This window comes from Triturus cristatus, chromosome 12, assembly GCF_964204655.1.
Source record: "Triturus cristatus chromosome 12, aTriCri1.1, whole genome shotgun sequence".
In the NCBI taxonomy this organism is placed as follows: Eukaryota; Metazoa; Chordata; class Amphibia; order Caudata; family Salamandridae; genus Triturus; species Triturus cristatus.
The window spans coordinates 409,174,823-409,194,862 of NC_140595.1; the positions used below are offsets into that span (position 1 = coordinate 409,174,823).

At 37.0% G+C, this 20,040-nt stretch overlaps 1 protein-coding gene across 1 annotated transcript; it reads right to left on the reverse strand.

Annotated features, from left to right (window-relative positions):
* Positions 1-1,504: 1,504 nt before the first annotated feature.
* LOC146776034 (uncharacterized) lies at positions 1,505-13,357 on the reverse strand. The gene is made up of 2 exons (XM_085639694.1): positions 13,278-13,357; positions 1,505-8,898 (listed from the first exon to the last, which is right to left on the reverse strand). The coding sequence occupies exon 2, from the start codon at positions 8,853-8,855 to the stop codon at positions 2,391-2,393; it is 6,465 nt and encodes a 2,154-aa protein (XP_085495820.1). The 5' UTR covers positions 8,856-8,898; positions 13,278-13,357; the 3' UTR covers positions 1,505-2,390.
* Positions 13,358-20,040: the final 6,683 nt, after the last annotated feature.

The window sequence follows — 20,040 nt, forward strand, 5'->3', positions numbered from 1 at the left end:
TAAATGCTAATTCCTAACTATAACGTGTGTGAAACCCATGGTTTTTTCATTGAATTTGCAAGGTTTTTTAAATGCTAATTCCTAACTATAACGTGTGTGAAACCCATGGTTTTTTCAGTGAATTTGCAAGGTTTTTTAAATGCTATTTTTTTTTTATATTCTTCATTTTTTTCAAACATATTTTTATTTTAATTTTCTTATCTTTTATAAAGACTATGCTTTAATTTTTAAAATCCTTAAATATTTTTTTATATATATTTTTTAAAATAAACATGTAAAATTTATTTCCAGATTTTTTTTTTTTTTTTTTTATAGTACGCGTACCGTAAGCTCACGGTAAGCGTACGGTTTACGCAACGTCCGTAATCTATCTACGCTGCTTGCGTATAGTTACGCACTTTGCGTAGCCGCGCGTACTGCGCGTGGGACGCGTGCGCGCTTACGCAACACGCGCACGTTACGCGGAAGTGCCGGGAAATGACTGTTATGCGCATGTGCGCAAGCGCGTGTCTTTTTTACGCGCACGCGTACTTTTTGCCGTAAGCGCACCGTAAGCGTACCGTAAGCGTACGGTAGGTCATGTGATCATGAAACACAACTTTTGATTGGTTGAAACTACTTTCAGTTCTAGAACTCTCCTACACCACACCCATTCCCCTCATTTCTGCTTGTGATCCCTTGGGAGAAGGAGCTGGTTTGTCTTTGGGATACGATGGCAGAACAGCAGAGCTCTTCTGAGAGTGAGGCTAGCACCAGCAGCACTGTCTTGAGGCAGAGAGCGAGGAAAGTAAAGCCTTCTTATGTTTGGGATTATTTTACTTTTCCAGAAGGCCAGCAAAAGGTGAATGCACCCTTAGTTACTTGCAAGCTGTGTCAGCGTGTACTTTCTAGAGGTAATCCTGACAGGAAGTATTCCTTTGGGAATCACACCATGATGAGGCACCTCAAGGATGTACACAAAAGGACACATGCTCAACTTTTTGGAGGTAACTCTTCAGAAAGACGAGCCAGTACATCCACAGCAGCTCAGCCTGGACCATCACCTGCAGAGCTTACTCCTTCTTCTGCAGCTCAGGTGAGCCCTTCATCTGTGGGGGGAGAATCTCCTTTTGCTGGCCCTCTGGAAATGAACCCTCGATTTCGGAAGGTTGATATTCATTGCACATTTTGTAAAGCTCTAATTTGTTATAGGGAGACCAGTGTTTCCCTAGTGAATAACAAAATAGATCAGCACATTTGTAGCTTTGAATGATTTTCCCATGGTTCCTTTCCTCTGTCCCTGCATGAACACAACGGTTCTTTTAAGAGCCAACCTTATCTTTCATCTTTTTTTTACATTTTTTTTAAAAAACTTTTTTTTTTTACCGTACGCGTACGGTAAGCGTACCTTTTTTTTTATTTTTTAAAAAAAACACTAAAAATCATTTTTCACATTACAAGGTCCTTGAAAGACTACAATTATTACTATTGACTTACCATACTCACTGAAAAAAATATTTATTCATTTGTTTTTTTAAAAAATAGTTTTTAAAATGGTTGTAGTTTACGAAAATTTTCTATATCGATCTGAAAAAAAAGAAAAAAGTATTAATATTTTTAAAACATTTTATAATACAGTACACATATTTACATTTTTTCCCAAAAAATATTTTTGCCTTATTTTTGCTGTTTTCAGAATATATTGCATTTCACTATAAATTGTGAAAGCAATTGCATTCATCATTTTACAGCGGGCAAAAAAAAATAACAATCTCAAAGATTGTATTAAAAAAGCCCAGAATCTCTTCTCACTTAAACTTATCATTACAGAAATGCATATTATTCTTAAAAAATGTCATCTAAAAACAATACTTTTTTCTTTAAAATACCGTCTGATATTTTTGTTTCAGAAGTACATTCACAATAATATATCTCAAATAACTCCAAAATACATCTGATTTTATTTCCTTTAGGCCAAATAGTATTTTTTATTCTTTCCCTGGAATAAATTTCCAAGGGAAAACCATTAAAATTCTAAAGTTTAATCTGTCCAGATCTCACCGATTCTCTGTAACATTTTGGTTCACGAAAATTTTTCGAATAATTTATTTAGTCCACAATAGAATTGCTTACTTTTCCACATGGCCAAATAGTAATTTTTGAAATTATTTTTGAAAAAATTTCCAGTGGCAGTCCAATAACATTCCAAAATTTAAAATGTGCAGAAGTTACCGATAATCTCTAAATTATTGGTTTTTCAAAATTGCATTAAAAATTTAAAAAGTCCACATTACAATTGGTTATCTTTCCTTTAGGCCAAATGATAATTTTAAAAATCTTTTTTCTACAAAATTGCAATGGTAATCCTGTAAAATGGTAAAATTATTTTGTCCAGATCTTGCCAAGTCTCTCTAAAATTTAGGTTTCAGGAAGATTAGATAGGAATTTGCTAAATCAAAAGGCAAACGTTGTTTGAAAATCAATTGGGAATCATTACACAGTGTCCATCCTTTTTCACATTTTAGATAAACTGTGTAATGTCCAGAAGTAACAGTAGGTCCATCATGGAAAATTATTGCAACAGTTACAAAAGTTTTTCCTGAAATTGATAATTGCTGTCCTGTAAACTTCTTTATTAAAGTATCCAATTTTGATCCATCAGCTCTACATCGTTGCATCATTAAAATTACATACTGTCCGTATTCCCTTAAAATTAATGTTGATAACATGTCAGAATTACACTCACCACATTTCATGCTATGATTAGCATCTTTAACTAAGTTTGCAAAAGTGACTGTTTTACTCTCTGGCAATGTCAAATAAATAAACCTTTCATTATCAACAATAGAACCACTTATATTATAACAATTATCACAACTATGTTCCCATTTATAAGAGAGACCAAAAAAAATGTCAATGGGAACTCCTTCTTCTTCCACTACCTGAAGAAAATACATCAAAAATTCGTGAGCATCTTGCTGTTCATTTTGAGAAAACTGTGTTCGTCCTGAACATACATCTAAAAGTTTTCTAATATCAGTAGCACTTTCTATTTGAGTTTTATCTTTACTCAGCTTTTGAAAAAGGAGACTGAGCTCTGAACAGAATCTTTTTCCCTGATTTATTATTATCTGCTCTTGCAAACTTTCCAGATAAAAAGCAACATTCAGCACTACATTTGCGTAGCAGTTGACACCAGAGCTATTTTCAAAATGACATCCTACAACCTGTTCTTCATTTTCCTTATTCTTTTTGCTTGCAATTACATCACTCCTCTTTTTTTTCCTCTTCTCTACATCTTCATTACAGATATTCTCATTTCTCCTTTTACGAGAAACTACACGTTTCTCCAACACAGGATACTGACCTAAATGAGGAGCATAGCTTCTTCTTAATCTATTATACTCCTTTACACAGTTTGTATCAGCACTAACTTTTGAGTCATCGAAGTCTATCATGAATAAACCTGATAATGTTTTGACTCGTGACAAAGCAACATATGCCATACCTTCTTTGAACACACTAGATCCAATGTTCACAAATGCACAATCTACAGTCAATCCTTGAGACTTGTGAATAGTTACAGCATATGCTAGAGAAAACGGAAACTGCTTCCTACGTACATATAAGTCTTTCACAAGCATGAAACGAACTGAACAACGACAAATGTCTTTAACTTCCTCTATCTGATCAAATTTTATTTTTAACCATTCAATTCCATCTTTTTTCTGATAATTAATAAAACCCACAACTCTTCCCATCGCTCCATTTACTAAGCCTTTTTCAACATCCAAATTTCTCCTTAAAAACACTCTACAGTTCATGCAAACATATAGATTTTTTTCTAATCCTGCTGTTTTGGAGATGTTCTTCTCTAGTGAGTCCAATTTATTTTTCAGTTTGCCTGTTACTGTGACAGTAATTCTTCCATCCTCAATTTTGTCCACTGCTTCCAATTTCATGATCTCTTCCTTTTCCAATTTCAAAAGCTCCTCATTGAATATTGAGCATTCACGTAGAGTTGGCATTAAGCAGATGACACTTTTGTTTTCTGCAATGTTCTTGTATATCTTCTCTGCAACTATTTCTTCCTTTGGAAATAAATTATGTAGCAGCCGAGTCTGTAATGCTTTTTTGCCAGCTTCTGTGAGTAGTCCAATCCTGATATCTTTCAGAATACTTCCATATTCTTCATCGTTTGCTTGCCTCATATTAGTTGTAAGTTCCTTGTACTCAAAGAAGGACCAAATATTTGTATTACCGATGCTTCCCAATGACTTCTTCGTGTCTTCATGTGTCACAGTATTAAACACTGGTTGTCCTTTAACCGGAGTAAGTTGCAAAAGATCCCCAAAAACGATGACGTGTTTTCCACCAAATAACACGTCATAGTCTGTCTTCAAAATTTGCTGCATTCTTAAATGCACAAAGGCAAGCATTAAGTTTGATACCATGCTCACCTCATCAATAATGAGAACTTGCATCTTCTTCAATACTCTTGAAACTTCCAAGCATGCTTCTCCAGTTAGCTTGTTGAATTGTATTTTGTTCTCATGCTCCACTGGTAACATTAGCAAACGATGTAAGGTGATTCCTTTTATGTTATATGCTGCTAACCCAGTTGGAGCAGTAACCACACAAGACAAAGTAGAATCTGTTTTTTGCTTTAGGTAGCTTCTGATGACTTTAATTAGGAAACTTTTTCCAGTGCCAGCTTGTCCGCTTACATACATCCTGATTGGATGAAATGATGTGCATGAGCACTCTTTTTTTTCATGTAGAAATCCGTGTTCAATTTTGTTTTTGATCTCTTCATAAATTTGTTGCTGCTCTTGATTCAGTTGTCTTTCCAAATTTTCTAAGTCTATAAATTCTTCTTGAGCTTGATTCATAGCCGTTTCCACTTCATTCATGGCTATTGATGCTTCATTTTCAACGATTGGTTGTCCTAGGGGATCTTGACTGTATGTTCCTGAACTTTGGCTGTCCTGAGAACTGTCTCTAGCAATTTCTGCTGCAATTGTAGTTTCCTGTTCAATTTCTTCATTTAACATTTGCAGATAAGTTGAGAATGTACTGCATTGTATGCTGTCTTTGCAAGCATTAAAAGAATCTTCATAGCTCTGGAATTCTCCCAGTAGTTCATCCTCTGAACGCCATGGTTTAAACAACTGTAAAAGAGCCAAGTAGTAAAATTCTTTCTTGTCGGTAGTGTCGCAACTCAGCTTCCGGTGATTTATCAAACTTCCTTTGGTTTGCTTCACCAAACATCCTTCTTCACCAACGACTTTATATTTTCCATTATTGATGTCTTCTGCAGCTTTCCGTGAATAAATGTAGTTCTGCAGCACTTCATAGAGACACATGTTCTCCAGATGATGACTTCTCTTGGGATAATATGTGTCCAACATGTTTGTTTTCAATATATCTGTACTTTCAGGTTCGAACTGTGCCAAATATTCAATTTCTCCAACAGATTTCAGTACCCGATTTCTCATTGCTGCAAGGCCTAAACTTGCCCAAATTATTCTTCTTGACTTCGAGTAGAGACTTGCAGAAGATAATCTATCTGAACATTCGTAGGATCCAATTTCTCGATGCGATAACATCTTCAAACTGAAACTGTACAGCTTCTTACTGACAGTCTTCTCGTGAGAAATCTCTTCCCACATTTCCTTCAATTCTGTTTTTTCTGATTTCGTAATGTAAGACGTTACATATCGAGCAACAGCAATGGAATTGTCAGCAACATACTGTATATCCATGTTAGCGTTCCACATGGATAAAATGACTGGGTTGTAGTCATTTATATTTTTTGATTCTTCTTTTCTTTTAAGGTTGTAGGTATTCTTAGGTGATTTTCTTGTGATAGTATGTCTCACAGCTGACATAAAACTGTTGACTCTTCCATTTGTAAGAACAGGTCTAGGAAATCCAAATCGACATTTAGTGTAGTATTTTTCTTTGCTCTTGTATTTCCGTCGACAGTATTTTCCACACCGATGACTTTGGAAACGTAGAACTTGCTCCTTTAACTTGTACTCTTCTGTGCTTTTAGGTATAGCACATGTTGCATATTCTTCAATGTAAGATAACACTGCTTCATCAGTATCTGTTCCAAACTTTGGGGCATCCTTGATCCACAGCAGCATATGAATATGAGGAGCACCTCTTGCCTGGTACTCTTTTCTCCAAAAGAAATCCACTACTTCTCCAAGGGGTGGATTTTTTTTATTGCAGATGAAGGACATCATAGCCTCAAATCTATGATTGAAATATCTGCAAACATTAACCGGATCCAATGAGCACAGTTCTCCTGCTGTCTTGTATTCGATGTTTTCAATGTTTGAATTGGCCTCTCGTAGAAAATCCAGTAAATCATCCCAAGCGTACTCGGCGCAGCTTAGGGTAAGGAACCATGTTGGTGTTCCTAAATTGCGTAACATGCATTTTAGTTCACCATGGCGTCGGTACCAATATTCATTTGTCCCACGCTGACAAGCCATCAGATTGATCAGTTGTGTTTCCAAATGATCATCTCGGTGCTGCACTTTCTCCATAAAATCCTTAGCAGACACATTTTGTAAATGTACTCCACTTTTTAAAATGTGATTTACTGCATAAGACAGTGCAGACAAGTCGCTTTCAAATAAAAGATGGAACAAATAAGGGATACTTTGTCGAAATCTGGGATCTTCAGCATATAGTCTTGTAGTCCGATACTCAGAAGCTGGAATCTGTTCCGGACGTTCATCGTATCGTCCTCCTTTTCCTTTAGGAAACAGCTGGGGAAAACATCGAGCTTCCAAGCTCTCCTCCCATACACTCACGGGATTTCCTTTTGCTTTCTTCATCTGAAAGAGATCAATATTGTCTCCCATAACTTCTTTCGAATGGAGAGGATGTATGCTAAAATGTTCATAAATTTCTTCTTCCTTTGACTTGTCCACTTTTTCAATTTGTCCACTTGGTGTTTCTGTATCTCCTTGTAAATCTTCTTCTTCTTCTTCTTCTACTATATAAATTGATTCATACCATTTGTTATTTTTTTTCAAATACAAATTTGCTCTTTGTACTTTCCGCACATCTACCAGCTCCTGCCAAATCTTCTTATTCTTTGTAGGTACACCATTAACCAGAATAATTAATGGTTCAGTTTCCAAAGTATCCGCATCAATAGTTTCCATATTTTTTTTCAAATCCAAGGGCAAATACACCACTCTACCTTTTAAACCTCTCACTAAATCTGAAGGAGGTAATTTACCAGTTTTGGGCTCCATACGTACTATGGTCTGGAACGGATGAACACATTGAATGAGTATAGACTCATATGTATTTAATTCAGAAAGTTCAGCAGGAATAGCATCCAATTCTAAATTATTATGTACAGCTCTGGTCGGCATTCTATTTTCCTCTAACTTGTTGTAGCAGTATTTACAAATACGCTGATCTTCACCCAATTCAAAACAATTTTCAAGAAATATATATGTTGCAAAATCCATCCACTTATAATTATCTTCATTTTCACTCTTTCTGTAGAGATCAACATTCCTAGTTTGTTTTCTATAATGAGTTCTGCGGCAACAAATACAAGTAACATTTGGTCTTTCATTAGAGACTATTGCAAATTTTGTTATGTGATCATTAAATGTCTTACTTACACAAGGTTCTACATTCTCTTCCACTTCTGCCTCATTTACTGTGTCCTTCTCTGCACTGTTTTGTTCAGGACCAAAGTAACAAAACTGAATTTCATCAACAACCTTCTCTACATCTGATACCGTTCCTCGGAACAGAGCCCTATTCAATTCATTTAACTTTATTGCTGGACTTTTGGCAAAATACAACCGTCTCACAAACTTTCTCATTTCAGTATGATGAACAGCCAGCATCCTAAAATGATGGAAAACACTATTGCACACTTTTCTAGATAGACAAGCAAGAGAATGACCCTGCAAACCAGTATTCTCTCTCACTCTGCATGGATCCAGACTTTGAAGCACCTTAATCTTTTGTTTTACACTTTTTTTACTATATTCTCTTAGAAACTCTCGAAATCTGTCAATAGATTCCTGACGCACAGTGCAAATACTACTACAATTCCAAGTGTACACTGGGGCTTTAGGACGTCTCCCCATTGCCTCATCTGCCATCACTTGTACCTCATCTCTTGGAACCATTATCTCCTTCTCCATTATGCAACCATTTTTTACTTCGTATGAACGACCTCTGGTGTCAACTGCATGCAGCAAACTATTACTTTGAAAATAGCTCTCTTCATTAAAAAAAGGTTCACTACTTGAGCTATGCATCCACTTTCCTAAAAACACTTTACAAAAATTTGTTCTGTTCACTACTCTTTTGCTTTTGCTTTGTGATTTCAGTACATTAACCATTTTATCTAATGTACGCATCCTATTCAAAATTAATATGAATAGTTTCCTTTTTAATTCTAATGCCTTTGCTGCAATGGCTTCAATTTCTTTTTTTCTCTTATAATATTTAGCCTTTTGCTTATATTTCTTTATATCCTTTATCAAATTGGACATAACTCTTCTCTGAAACATTTTTCTACGTATCTCTTTAAATGCTGTTTTTCTGTTTATGTTAAACTTTTCAATTGCAGAAGGTATATTTGCATTAACTAAATCCTCAATTTTTTGCTGTTCTGTAGGTTTTGTTACATTTTTCCGAGAACAGACATTTTGTACATTTTTGTTTGTTTTCAATATTTTGTTTAGGAATTGTCTTTTTTGCTTACCAGAAGATTTTTTCTTTTTCCCAACATCAGCATCTTCTACTAACTTTGGTCCTCCAGTTGTCCTCAAATATAGTTTTTTTTTTAGCGTTTTTTGAACTCGAGATTTTGTAGGCATCTTAAATTTTGTTCACTGTTCTTCAGCAATACCTGCAAAAAAACTAAAAAAAAAATTCTTTATTGAATTTAAATATATTACTACATTTCTTTTCACAATAGTCACAAAACGAAATTTCTTTGCCAATTTGAATGCACACAAACTCCTCTTTTTTTTTGGGCAAGTGAAAATCTGTATAACAAACTGTCACATTATGAAACCAAGCTGTTTTTTTTTCAGACCACCACCGTGTGTATTCTCTGTGACTGCCTACACTCCAGCAGGGGCAACCAGCCTTAGTGATGCTGAATGTATTTGCATTACAGACTTAAACCTGAAAACCCCACTCGCTTCTAATTACTGTGCATGACTATACATGGCAAGCACATGGGTGTGTGCTAAACCTCTGCTTCTTCCCCCAAAAATTCGCTCCTCTTTTCCATCTACTGCAACTGTGAAATCACCAGAGCAAGACGCAATACATTTCTGCCTATAATTCTTCTATGCACACAGAGTCATGTTTTCACATTAGTGCCAAAACGAAATTTCTTTGCCAATTTGAAAGCACACTTACTGCTCTTTTTTTTTCGGGCCAAGTGAAAATCTCTTTTTACACTTTGAAATCACTTTTACAGACTGACACATTCTGAAACCTTTTTTTTTAAATTTATTTAAATGCACATGTCCAAGCTGTTTTTTTTTCAGACCACCACCGTGTGTATTCTCTGTGACTGCCTACACTCCAGCAGGGGCAACCAGCCTTAGTGATGCTGAATGTATTTGCATTACAGACTTAAACCTGAAAACCCCACTCGCTTCTAATTACTGTGCATGACTATACATGGCAAGCACATGGGTGTGTGCTAAACCTCTGCTTCTTCCCCCAAAAATTCGCTCCTCTTTTCCATCTACTGCAACTGTGAAATCACCAGAGCAAGACGCAATACATTTCTGCCTATAATTCTTCTATGCACACAGAGTCATGTTTTCACATTAGTGCCAAAACGAAATTTCTTTGCCAATTTGAAAGCACACTTACTGCTCTTTTTTTTTCGGGGGCAAGTGTATATCTCTTTTTTCAATTTGAAATCACTTTTACAGACTGACACATTCTGAAACCTTTTTTTTTAATTTATTTAAATGCACATGTCCAAGCAGTTTTTTTTTCAGACCACCACCGTGTGCATTCTCTGTGACTGCCTACACTCCAGCAGGGGCAACCAGCCTTAGTGATGCTGAATGTATTTGCATTACAGACTTAAACCTGAAAACCCCACTCGCTTCTAATTACTGTGCATGACTATACATGGCAAGCACATGGGTGTGTGCTAAACCTCTGCTTCTTCCCCCAAAAATTCGCTCCTCTTTTCCATCTACTGCAACTGTGAAATCACCAGAGCAAGACGCAATACATTTCTGCCTATAATTCTTCTATGCACACAGAGTCATGTTTTCACATTAGTGCCAAAACGAAATTTCTTTGCCAATTTGAAAGCACACTTACTGCTCTTTTTTTTTCGGGGCCAAGTGAAAATCTCTTTTTACACTTTGAAATCACTTTTACAGACTGACACATTCTGAAACCTTTTTTTTTAATTTATTTAAATGCACATGTCCAAGCAGTTTTTTTTTCAGACCACCACCGTGTGCATTCTCTGTGACTGCCTACACTCCAGCAGGGGCAAACAGCCTTAGTGATGCTGAATGTATTTGCATTACAGACTTAAACCTGAAAACCCCACTCGCTTCTAATTACTGTGCATGACTATACATGGCAAGCACATGGGTGTGTGCTAAACCTCTGCTTCTTCCCCCAAAAATTCGCTCCTCTTTTCCATCTACTGCAACTGTGAAATCACCAGAGCAAGACGCAATACATTTCTGCCTATAATTCTTCTATGCACACAGAGTCATGTTTTCACATTAGTCCCAAAACGAAATTTCTTTGCCAATTTGAAAGCACACTTACTGCTCTTTTTTTTTCGGGGGCAAGTGTATATCTCTTTTTACACTTTGAAATCACTTTTACAGACTGACACATTCTGAAACCTTTTTTTTTAAATTTATTTAAATGCACATGTCCAAGCTGTTTTTTTTTCAGACCACCACCGTGTGTATTCTCTGTGACTGCCTACACTCCAGCAGGGGCAACCAGCCTTAGTGATGCTGAATGTATTTGCATTACAGACTTAAACCTGAAAACCCCACTCGCTTCTAATTACTGTGCATGACTATACATGGCAAGCACATGGGTGTGTGCTAAACCTCTGCTTCTTCCCCCAAAAATTCGCTCCTCTTTTCCATCTACTGCAACTGTGAAATCACCAGAGCAAGACGCAATACATTTCTGCCTATAATTCTTCTATGCACACAGAGTCATGTTTTCACATTAGTGCCAAAACGAAATTTCTTTGCCAATTTGAAAGCACACTTACTGCTCTTTTTTTTTCGGGCCAAGTGAAAATCTCTTTTTACACTTTGAAATCACTTTTACAGACTGACACATTCTGAAACCTTTTTTTTAAATTTATTTAAATGCACATGTCCAAGCTGTTTTTTTTTCAGACCACCACCGTGTGTATTCTCTGTGACTGCCTACACTCCAGCAGGGGCAACCAGCCTTAGTGATGCTGAATGTATTTGCATTACAGACTTAAACCTGAAAACCCCACTCGCTTCTAATTACTGTGCATGACTATACATGGCAAGCACATGGGTGTGTGCTAAACCTCTGCTTCTTCCCCCAAAAATTCGCTCCTCTTTTCCATCTACTGCAACTGTGAAATCACCAGAGCAAGACGCAATACATTTCTGCCTATAATTCTTCTATGCACACAGAGTCATGTTTTCACATTAGTGCCAAAACGAAATTTCTTTGCCAATTTGAAAGCACACTTACTGCTCTTTTTTTTTCGGGCCAAGTGAAAATCTCTTTTTACACTTTGAAATCACTTTTACAGACTGACACATTCTGAAACCTTTTTTTTAAATTTATTTAAATGCACATGTCCAAGCTGTTTTTTTTTCAGACCACCACCGTGTGTATTCTCTGTGACTGCCTACACTCCAGCAGGGGCAACCAGCCTTAGTGATGCTGAATGTATTTGCATTACAGACTTAAACCTGAAAACCCCACTCGCTTCTAATTACTGTGCATGACTATACATGGCAAGCACATGGGTGTGTGCTAAACCTCTGCTTCTTCCCCCAAAAATTCGCTCCACTTTTCCATCTACTGCAACTGTGAAATCACCAGAGCAAGACGCAATACATTTCTGCCTATAATTCTTCTATGCACACAGAGTCATGTTTTCACATTAGTGCCAAAACGAAATTTCTTTGCCAATTTGAAAGCACACTTACTGCTCTTTTTTTTTCGGGCCAAGTGAAAATCTCTTTTTACACTTTGAAATCACTTTTACAGACTGACACATTCTGAAACCTTTTTTTTTAAATTTATTTAAATGCACATGTCCAAGCTGTTTTTTTTTCAGACCACCACCGTGTGTATTCTCTGTGACTGCCTACACTCCAGCAGGGGCAACCAGCCTTAGTGATGCTGAATGTATTTGCATTACAGACTTAAACCTGAAAACCCCACTCGCTTCTAATTACTGTGCATGACTATACATGGCAAGCACATGGGTGTGTGCTAAACCTCTGCTTCTTCCCCCAAAAATTCGCTCCTCTTTTCCATCTACTGCAACTGTGAAATCACCAGAGCAAGACGCAATACATTTCTGCCTATAATTCTTCTATGCACACAGAGTCATGTTTTCACATTAGTGCCAAAACGAAATTTCTTTGCCAATTTGAAAGCACACTTACTGCTCTTTTTTTTTCGGGCCAAGTGAAAATCTCTTTTTACACTTTGAAATCACTTTTACAGACTGACACATTCTGAAACCTTTTTTTTTAAATTTATTTAAATGCACATGTCCAAGCTGTTTTTTTTTCAGACCACCACCGTGTGTATTCTCTGTGACTGCCTACACTCCAGCAGGGGCAACCAGCCTTAGTGATGCTGAATGTATTTGCATTACAGACTTAAACCTGAAAACCCCACTCGCTTCTAATTACTGTGCATGACTATACATGGCAAGCACATGGGTGTGTGCTAAACCTCTGCTTCTTCCCCCAAAAATTCGCTCCTCTTTTCCATCTACTGCAACTGTGAAATCACCAGAGCAAGACGCAATACATTTCTGCCTATAATTCTTCTATGCACACACAGTCATGTTTTCACATTAGTGCCAAAACGAAATTTCTTTGCCAATTTGAAAGCACACTTACTGCTCTTTTTTTTTCGGGCCAAGTGAAAATCTCTTTTACAGACTGACACATTATGAATCCACCATGTGTAACTACAACAAAAACAATTCCCATTTCTATTATTCATTTCTTAAGTTACCACATACATCCCCTCTCAAACTGTAAACTCACCTTTAAAATTAGTTAGTTGTGAAAGAAATGTGTCACTCAAACAGCAGATTATCAGAGCCAGGATCTCTGTTCTGTACACCTCTCTCCTCTCAGCAGAACCAGATAATGGCAAACTTTCCCTCTATTTTTCCACACATATACATGTAAGTTTCAAATCTCAGTGCTTCCCCCTTTTTTTCAAATGTAATGACACATTTCTATTGGTTGAAAACCAACCCTTTTCCAAAAGTTCCCTGCCCCCAACTTGACTTCTGCCTAGTACCCTTCCCCCAACTTGACTTCTGCCTGCTACCATAGCAACAGCTCATGGAACACTGCTGTGTGCAGTTAGGTCAGAAGTTCGACACACAATGTTTCAATTCCACAGAGCAAGAGTGCTTGACTTTTCAAACCTAACTGCAAATCCATAGTACTGTTCTTTGGTTACACATTTTTTTGTACCAATACAAAACATGCTTCTATTAATTTTCACATACAGCCTAGTTTTTTTTCTAGAATGGTATGAAACAGCCAATCAGTTCTTTTTGTTTTGTAAAAAATATGTATGCCTCCATTTCCAAACTGTCTTTCTTTTCATATTGCCATTCTACTGAAAGACACCTCCTGAGTGCATCCAGTTCTCCTTTGAAGATGTTCACAGTGTGGATTGTAGGGCACAGCTATGTCTTCTGGAGTGAAAAGTTTGCAGAGAAAACAGATATGGTGAGAGACCTTGCTTTGCCAAATGTAGACATTAAATGGATTGGTCAGAGAGGGTTAAAGTGGCACCAATTGATGCCATTGGTGAAATCCTTCATGCAAATCCAACACCCTGACCTCATAATAGTGCACTGTGGTGGCAATGACCTAGGCACTTTGACTGGGGTAGGTCTGGAAATGCTTATGAAGGACACCTTTGCACAACTGTTTACACTTTTCCCTAAAACTGCCTTTGTGTTTTCCAACATATGCCAAAGGCAAAAATGGAACTGGTCCAATCATTTCTGTCCACAGATTGACAAAGCAAGAAAGCACGTCAACAAATCTGTTTCTGCTTTCCTCCGTGACTATGGTATGGGTGCCATTTACCACAACAACTTGCGTTACGACATGCAAGACATTTATAGAGGAGATGGTGTGCACTTCAATGATGAAGGGAACAGAGTCTTCCTCTTGAACCTTAGACTCTGCATCGGTACTTACTTGTAGGTACCACTAAAAAAATGACTCCATAAACACAACAGCTCTTTTTAGAGCTCCCTAATTTCTAAACTCTTAAATCTGATTTTCATTTATTTATTTATTTTTTTTTTACCGTACGCTTACCGTGAGCTTACCGTACGCGTACCCCGTGATTTTTTTTAAAATCAATAAATGTTTTTTTTGTACTTTTCTGTCCTTCTTTGACCCCCTTACAATTGTTAGGGGGTCTGTAACTCTCCTCATTGCCCCCTTTCCTTGTTTTCACTCTTTTTTTTCAGAGTGAAATACACAAAATGGCGGCCGCCGCTTCCTGGTTTCGGCCGATTCGAATGTTTACTAAGATCTAAGAGCCAATCAGAATCGCGCTCGCGCACGCCACCGTACGCTTACCGTAAGCGTACGGTAAGCGTACCGTAAGCTGGCTCAGATATATATATTGATTTAAAGGCTATTTTCTCAAAATCAACTGAACTGATTTACACCAAACCTACAAAAGGCACTTCCTTGACCTACGGACTACCTCTCTGCCAAATTTCTAGTAATTCTGTTCAGCCGTTCGGGCTGTAGCCCTGTCTAAAGGTCCTATGGAAAAATGCATGGGAAAAACGCGTTTTGGGACCCCCCTTTTATCTCAGCCCCCGCTTGACGGATCCCCCCGAGACTTTCAGGGTAGGAGCGGAGCGTAGCGCCCCACCTATTTTGAGAAATTCGCGAGGATTCGTCGACCGGCGCCAAAGTTATTCAAAATAGAATGTTGAGGTTTTCCTATGGAAACGTGGTCCTAACTATAACTACCTACTGGCGACCGCCAGTAGGTAATATATATACATATATATACATATCCACAGCGTGATCCCGAAGCGTAGTACAGCCGGAACGGGCCAACACCAGGGTACAGACTCCGTCAGTAGAACAGCCGGAACGGGCCAACACCAGGGTACAGACTCCGTCAGCAAAGATGCAGAAAAATGAGGTTTATTTAAACTTCAATGTCCAAATGACGCGTTTCGGCCACCAAACATGCGGCCTTGATCATATGTATAAATATATATATATACAATATATGTTTCACAGAAAAACAAAGGTTAAAGTGGCATTCTACTTAGATATGTCAGTGATATAATACTATCTAACTTTCCAACTTTGCATTATAAAGAAAACTTAGAAATTCATACTTTTTTTGTGTTCAAAATAGTTTATTGAATTTTTATAATAAATCAACAATAACAAGAAACAATACAAAAAATATTACTGAATAAATGCCCAATAGTATTAGAGAAATCATGAAAACATCAATTAATTTGCAATAGGTAAACAATGAATATAATATGTATAAAACAGAAAAGAGGGGGATGGAAAGGGAGCAACTATAAATGTTTTATACTAGTGACGAAAGAGAGTTACGAAAACTTAAAACACTGGATTACTATACAAAACAATGGAACATTTGAAATAATACATATTTATGAAGATAAATAAATATCAACTGGTTTCCAAAAAGAATGATGTGAGATAGAATTATGATTAATACCATGTAAAGATAATTGAGCTCCTCTTCTAGTAAATATAACCCAAGACCACCAAGCATGAACAGACAGTAATGAAACATCTTTCCAACATGTTGTAATGGATTTTAAAGCAGTTGACAATAAAAAGTTGAAAAGTTTACCTTCTAACTCATTTACTTTTTGTAAAAGAACAACAGATTTGCAAAATAATATTTTGAATGAAACATCTTCCTGAATATTAAATATTTTTTTTATAATAATCCAAACTTCATTCCAAAATTTAAAAATAGAGGGACAATCATAAAGCATGTGTAGTAGTGAACCAGAATGTAAGTTACAGTGCCAGCAAATTGAAGACGAAAGAAGTTTAGCATGAAATAATCGAAATGGAGTTCATAAACAGTTATATAAAATATATGAGTTAGTTTGATATAGTGAAACATGTAACCAACCAGAAATACTATTAAGCCAAATAGTTTTCCATGAATCAAGAGAAAGAGAGATTGAAAGTTCATTATTTCAAAAAGTTGATATTATATTAATATTGGTACCTTGAGAGTTGGACATTTTTTTTATATAATATAGAGACATCATGAGGTAAAGTGGAAACAGTTTGAATATAAATTGATAAGTCAGATTTAATATTAGAAGGAATACTATGAGGAAATGAATCTAAAATAGAATTACATAACAAATCATATTTAAAAAAATCCGAAGAAGGTAAAAGAAATTTTGTTTGCAAATCTTCAAATAATAAAAAAGCATTATTGTGATAGATATCCTTAAGGTAAAAAATACCAGCTTTAATCCAAGAGGACCAAAATCTAACATTTCTATTAAGTTTTATGACTGGGTTATACCATAATGACATATCTTCAGTAGAGGATATCGGTGATTGAAAAATTGAATCCAAATCATTAAAAATTAGTTTGGTGGAATTTAAAATAATGGATTTATGAAAAAATGTAGATTTCTTAGACATAGTTAAAAAAGTGAGCAATGGAAAAAGTTGTATTAAAGCGGTGCCTGCCATGTTGTGCATGGAACTGCAGGGGGGTACCCCCCATGTGCACCTCCCAGAATCCCTTCGGGCCCACTACAGGCCCCCAATGGCGAGAACCGCCTGCCTTTCCATGGCAGCATGTCCCCGCCGGCATTCTAATATGGATGGCGGTGTCTACTAGACACCGCCACCATATTAACAGCTTTTCCGCCCGGTAGTCAATCGGGCGTGTTGCCTACCGGCGGAAAACCGGCAGACGGTCTTTCCGTCCACCAGGGTCCCCCCCGCCATGGTAATGTGGCAGGGAAAATTGCCATGTGGGCAGTGGTTTTTGGCGGGCGGATCACCACCGCCATACGGGCGATGGCGATCCACCCGCTATCCTAATGACCCTCTAAGTCTGTGGGAAAATGTGATCTCCAAATGTCAACAAGCTTTATAGTTTGAAGAAATGATTTAAAAGCAAAAAAAACTTTAGGAGGTTGAAATTTAGTAAGAGATAATCTATCTAATAGGGGGTCTGATATAACATTAAAATCTCCACCAACTATAAGAATAACTTTACCTAGTTTGAGAACTTCAGTTGCCAAGACAGATCAAAAGTGAGGTTCATCAGCAGTAGGTACATAAACATTTAATAAAAACATAACCGAATCGTGAACTTTAATCTTAGCGATAACATATCTTCCATCTGTATCTGAAAATGTACTCAGAATTTGACAATGTAATCTTTTTGCAAAAAATATAGCAACACCATTTTTCTTGCCATTTGCAGGAGATGAAATACTATCAACCCATTTTTTTCATATACTCCAAAATGTTGTCATCAATATGAGTTTCCTGTATAAAGCAAATATCCGCTTTACAACTACCCAAATCGTCTAAAATTTTCATACGTTTGACAGGATGACGCAGCCCCTTAACATTTAAAGAAACTATCTTAATATTATGAACACTAACCATAGTGAAAAAAAAATAAAAAGAAGGTCAAGAAGAGGAGACAAAGATGTAGGTAGAGAGAGAAAAATAGTAACTCCAAGACAGATGATGAAAAAAGAGAGGGTAAGGAGAAAGAAAACAAGAAAAACATAGGAAAAACGACAAACACTAACCATTAATAACAGGAATGAAACGCACACACACATTACAAGCATGACCGAAACCACTGGAGCCCCCTAGGAATATAACCATAAGAGTTGTCAGGAAAATTCTTACAACTAATGTTCAGGTAGCAGAGTCAAGAGTATCCATTGAATGCTGTGAGTGCTGATCCAGGAATAATTTTAACTCATCAGGTCGTTGGAAGGATTTAGAAAAAGTATCTTTCCAAATCCGCATTGTTGATGGGTCAAAAAGACCATATTTGAATCCAAGACTTCTAAGCTGAGGGCGAAGAGCAGTAAATTCTTTGCAAATAGAAACAGTTTCCTTAGCAAAGTCTTGGTGAATACATTTTTTATTTCCATTGACCATCAAAGAAGGAATTTCTTGTGCAGCTTGTTTTATCCAGACCAAATGATGGTGTCGAAGAACTTTAAAAATCATTTGTCGAGGTTTTTGGTGGCGCGGACTACGATTTGATGGAATCCTATGTGCCTTATAAATCTCAAATTTTTCTGGAAATTTGAATTTAGAAGACCAGGAATCAGATTCTCCGAATATAATCTGCAATTGGAACCTTCAACATCTTCTGGCAAATTAAAAGTGGGTAAATTGTATTGTCTATTACGGTTTTCCATATCCAGAAGGTGAGCAGACATAGGAGAGATTTTTGCCACAAGAGGAGAAAAAGCGTTGATTTTAACTTTATTGTCATTTATTTAAATTGAGTTATCAGAAATTTTCATTGTCATACTAGCCATGTATTTGCGCAAATTTTTAATCTCTGACGCAATTGAGTCTGTGTTCACAAGAAGAGCTTGAATTTCATCACAAATTAATGATAAAAAAGGTTCACTTGACTCAACCACTTTAGATTTGACAGGAGGAGGTGAAACCTGTTGCTTTATTTTGCTATAAGGTGTTTGCGCATTCTTATGATCCATGCTTTGTTTCAATAAATGAACTTGCAAGGATTATGAAATTAGGAGAAATAAGAAAAAAGTAATAATTTCTGAGAAAAACTGAAGTTAGAGTGAGAATTTCTGAGAAAAGCTTGGGAAAATGAAAGGTGCAGCAGCTAAAACTAACTGTGGGTGTGGTTAGGCCAAAGCCAGGCCCTCTCCTAAGCACTTACTCCGCCCCCATGACAGAGAAGCCGGGCATTACCTCAAAGCAGGGCTGGGAGCTGAAGCAGGAAGAGATAAAATGCCACTGCCACCAAAGAAAAGACCAGGAAAAGCCTCACAGCGCAGGTATTTACTTCAAAAACACAGCAACCTCATTATTTGAAGGCTTCTGATACAAATATCGTCGTTATTTGTTTAAAAACGGGGAAAATCGGCCGGAGCTCAACAAGCGGCGGCCATCTTGTTTCGCGCTCGCGCGCGTCTCCAAATCATACGGTTTTAAACTAACAAAACCACTGAAATTCACCAGTTTTAGTTCTGTCAAGTGACTATAACTCATGCCTTTGTCGGCACTGCTTATGACCTCACATATTACATCACTCATGACATGTTCTATGACATCATTGAAAACATGATTGTAACATCTGAAATAACCTCATTGATGACAAGACGGTGCACGGCTGAGGCACGAGTTATTGTTATAGGATATTTCTATGTTCTTCACAGTTGTCATTGGCACAACTATGCACCTCACAATCCTATACATATAAGTCATTAATAAAAATTAGACACTAAAACACCGTGGTGCATTTCCCACACTTGCTAACCTCACAGTGTCCTACAACTTAAAATTGTTCTAAACATGCCCTGAGTCCTTTCTGTGTATAATCTAATGTAGGCTTCCTTCAGCTCGCTAATTGCCTGCGCCTCAAGTGATGTCCATTTATCTTTCTATCTGAGCCAAATATGGTTGTTTCACTTTTGTCACAGTTATTGGAGCAGAAACATTAATCTTTCAGTCTTCATTAAGTCTATGGATGTCTCGTTTCGCATATTGTGTA

Coding starts and splice junctions, on each gene's coding strand:
- LOC146776034 (XM_085639694.1), bottom strand. CDS start 8,855: ATGCCTACAAAATCTCGAGTTCAAAAAACGCTAAAAAAAAAACTATAT.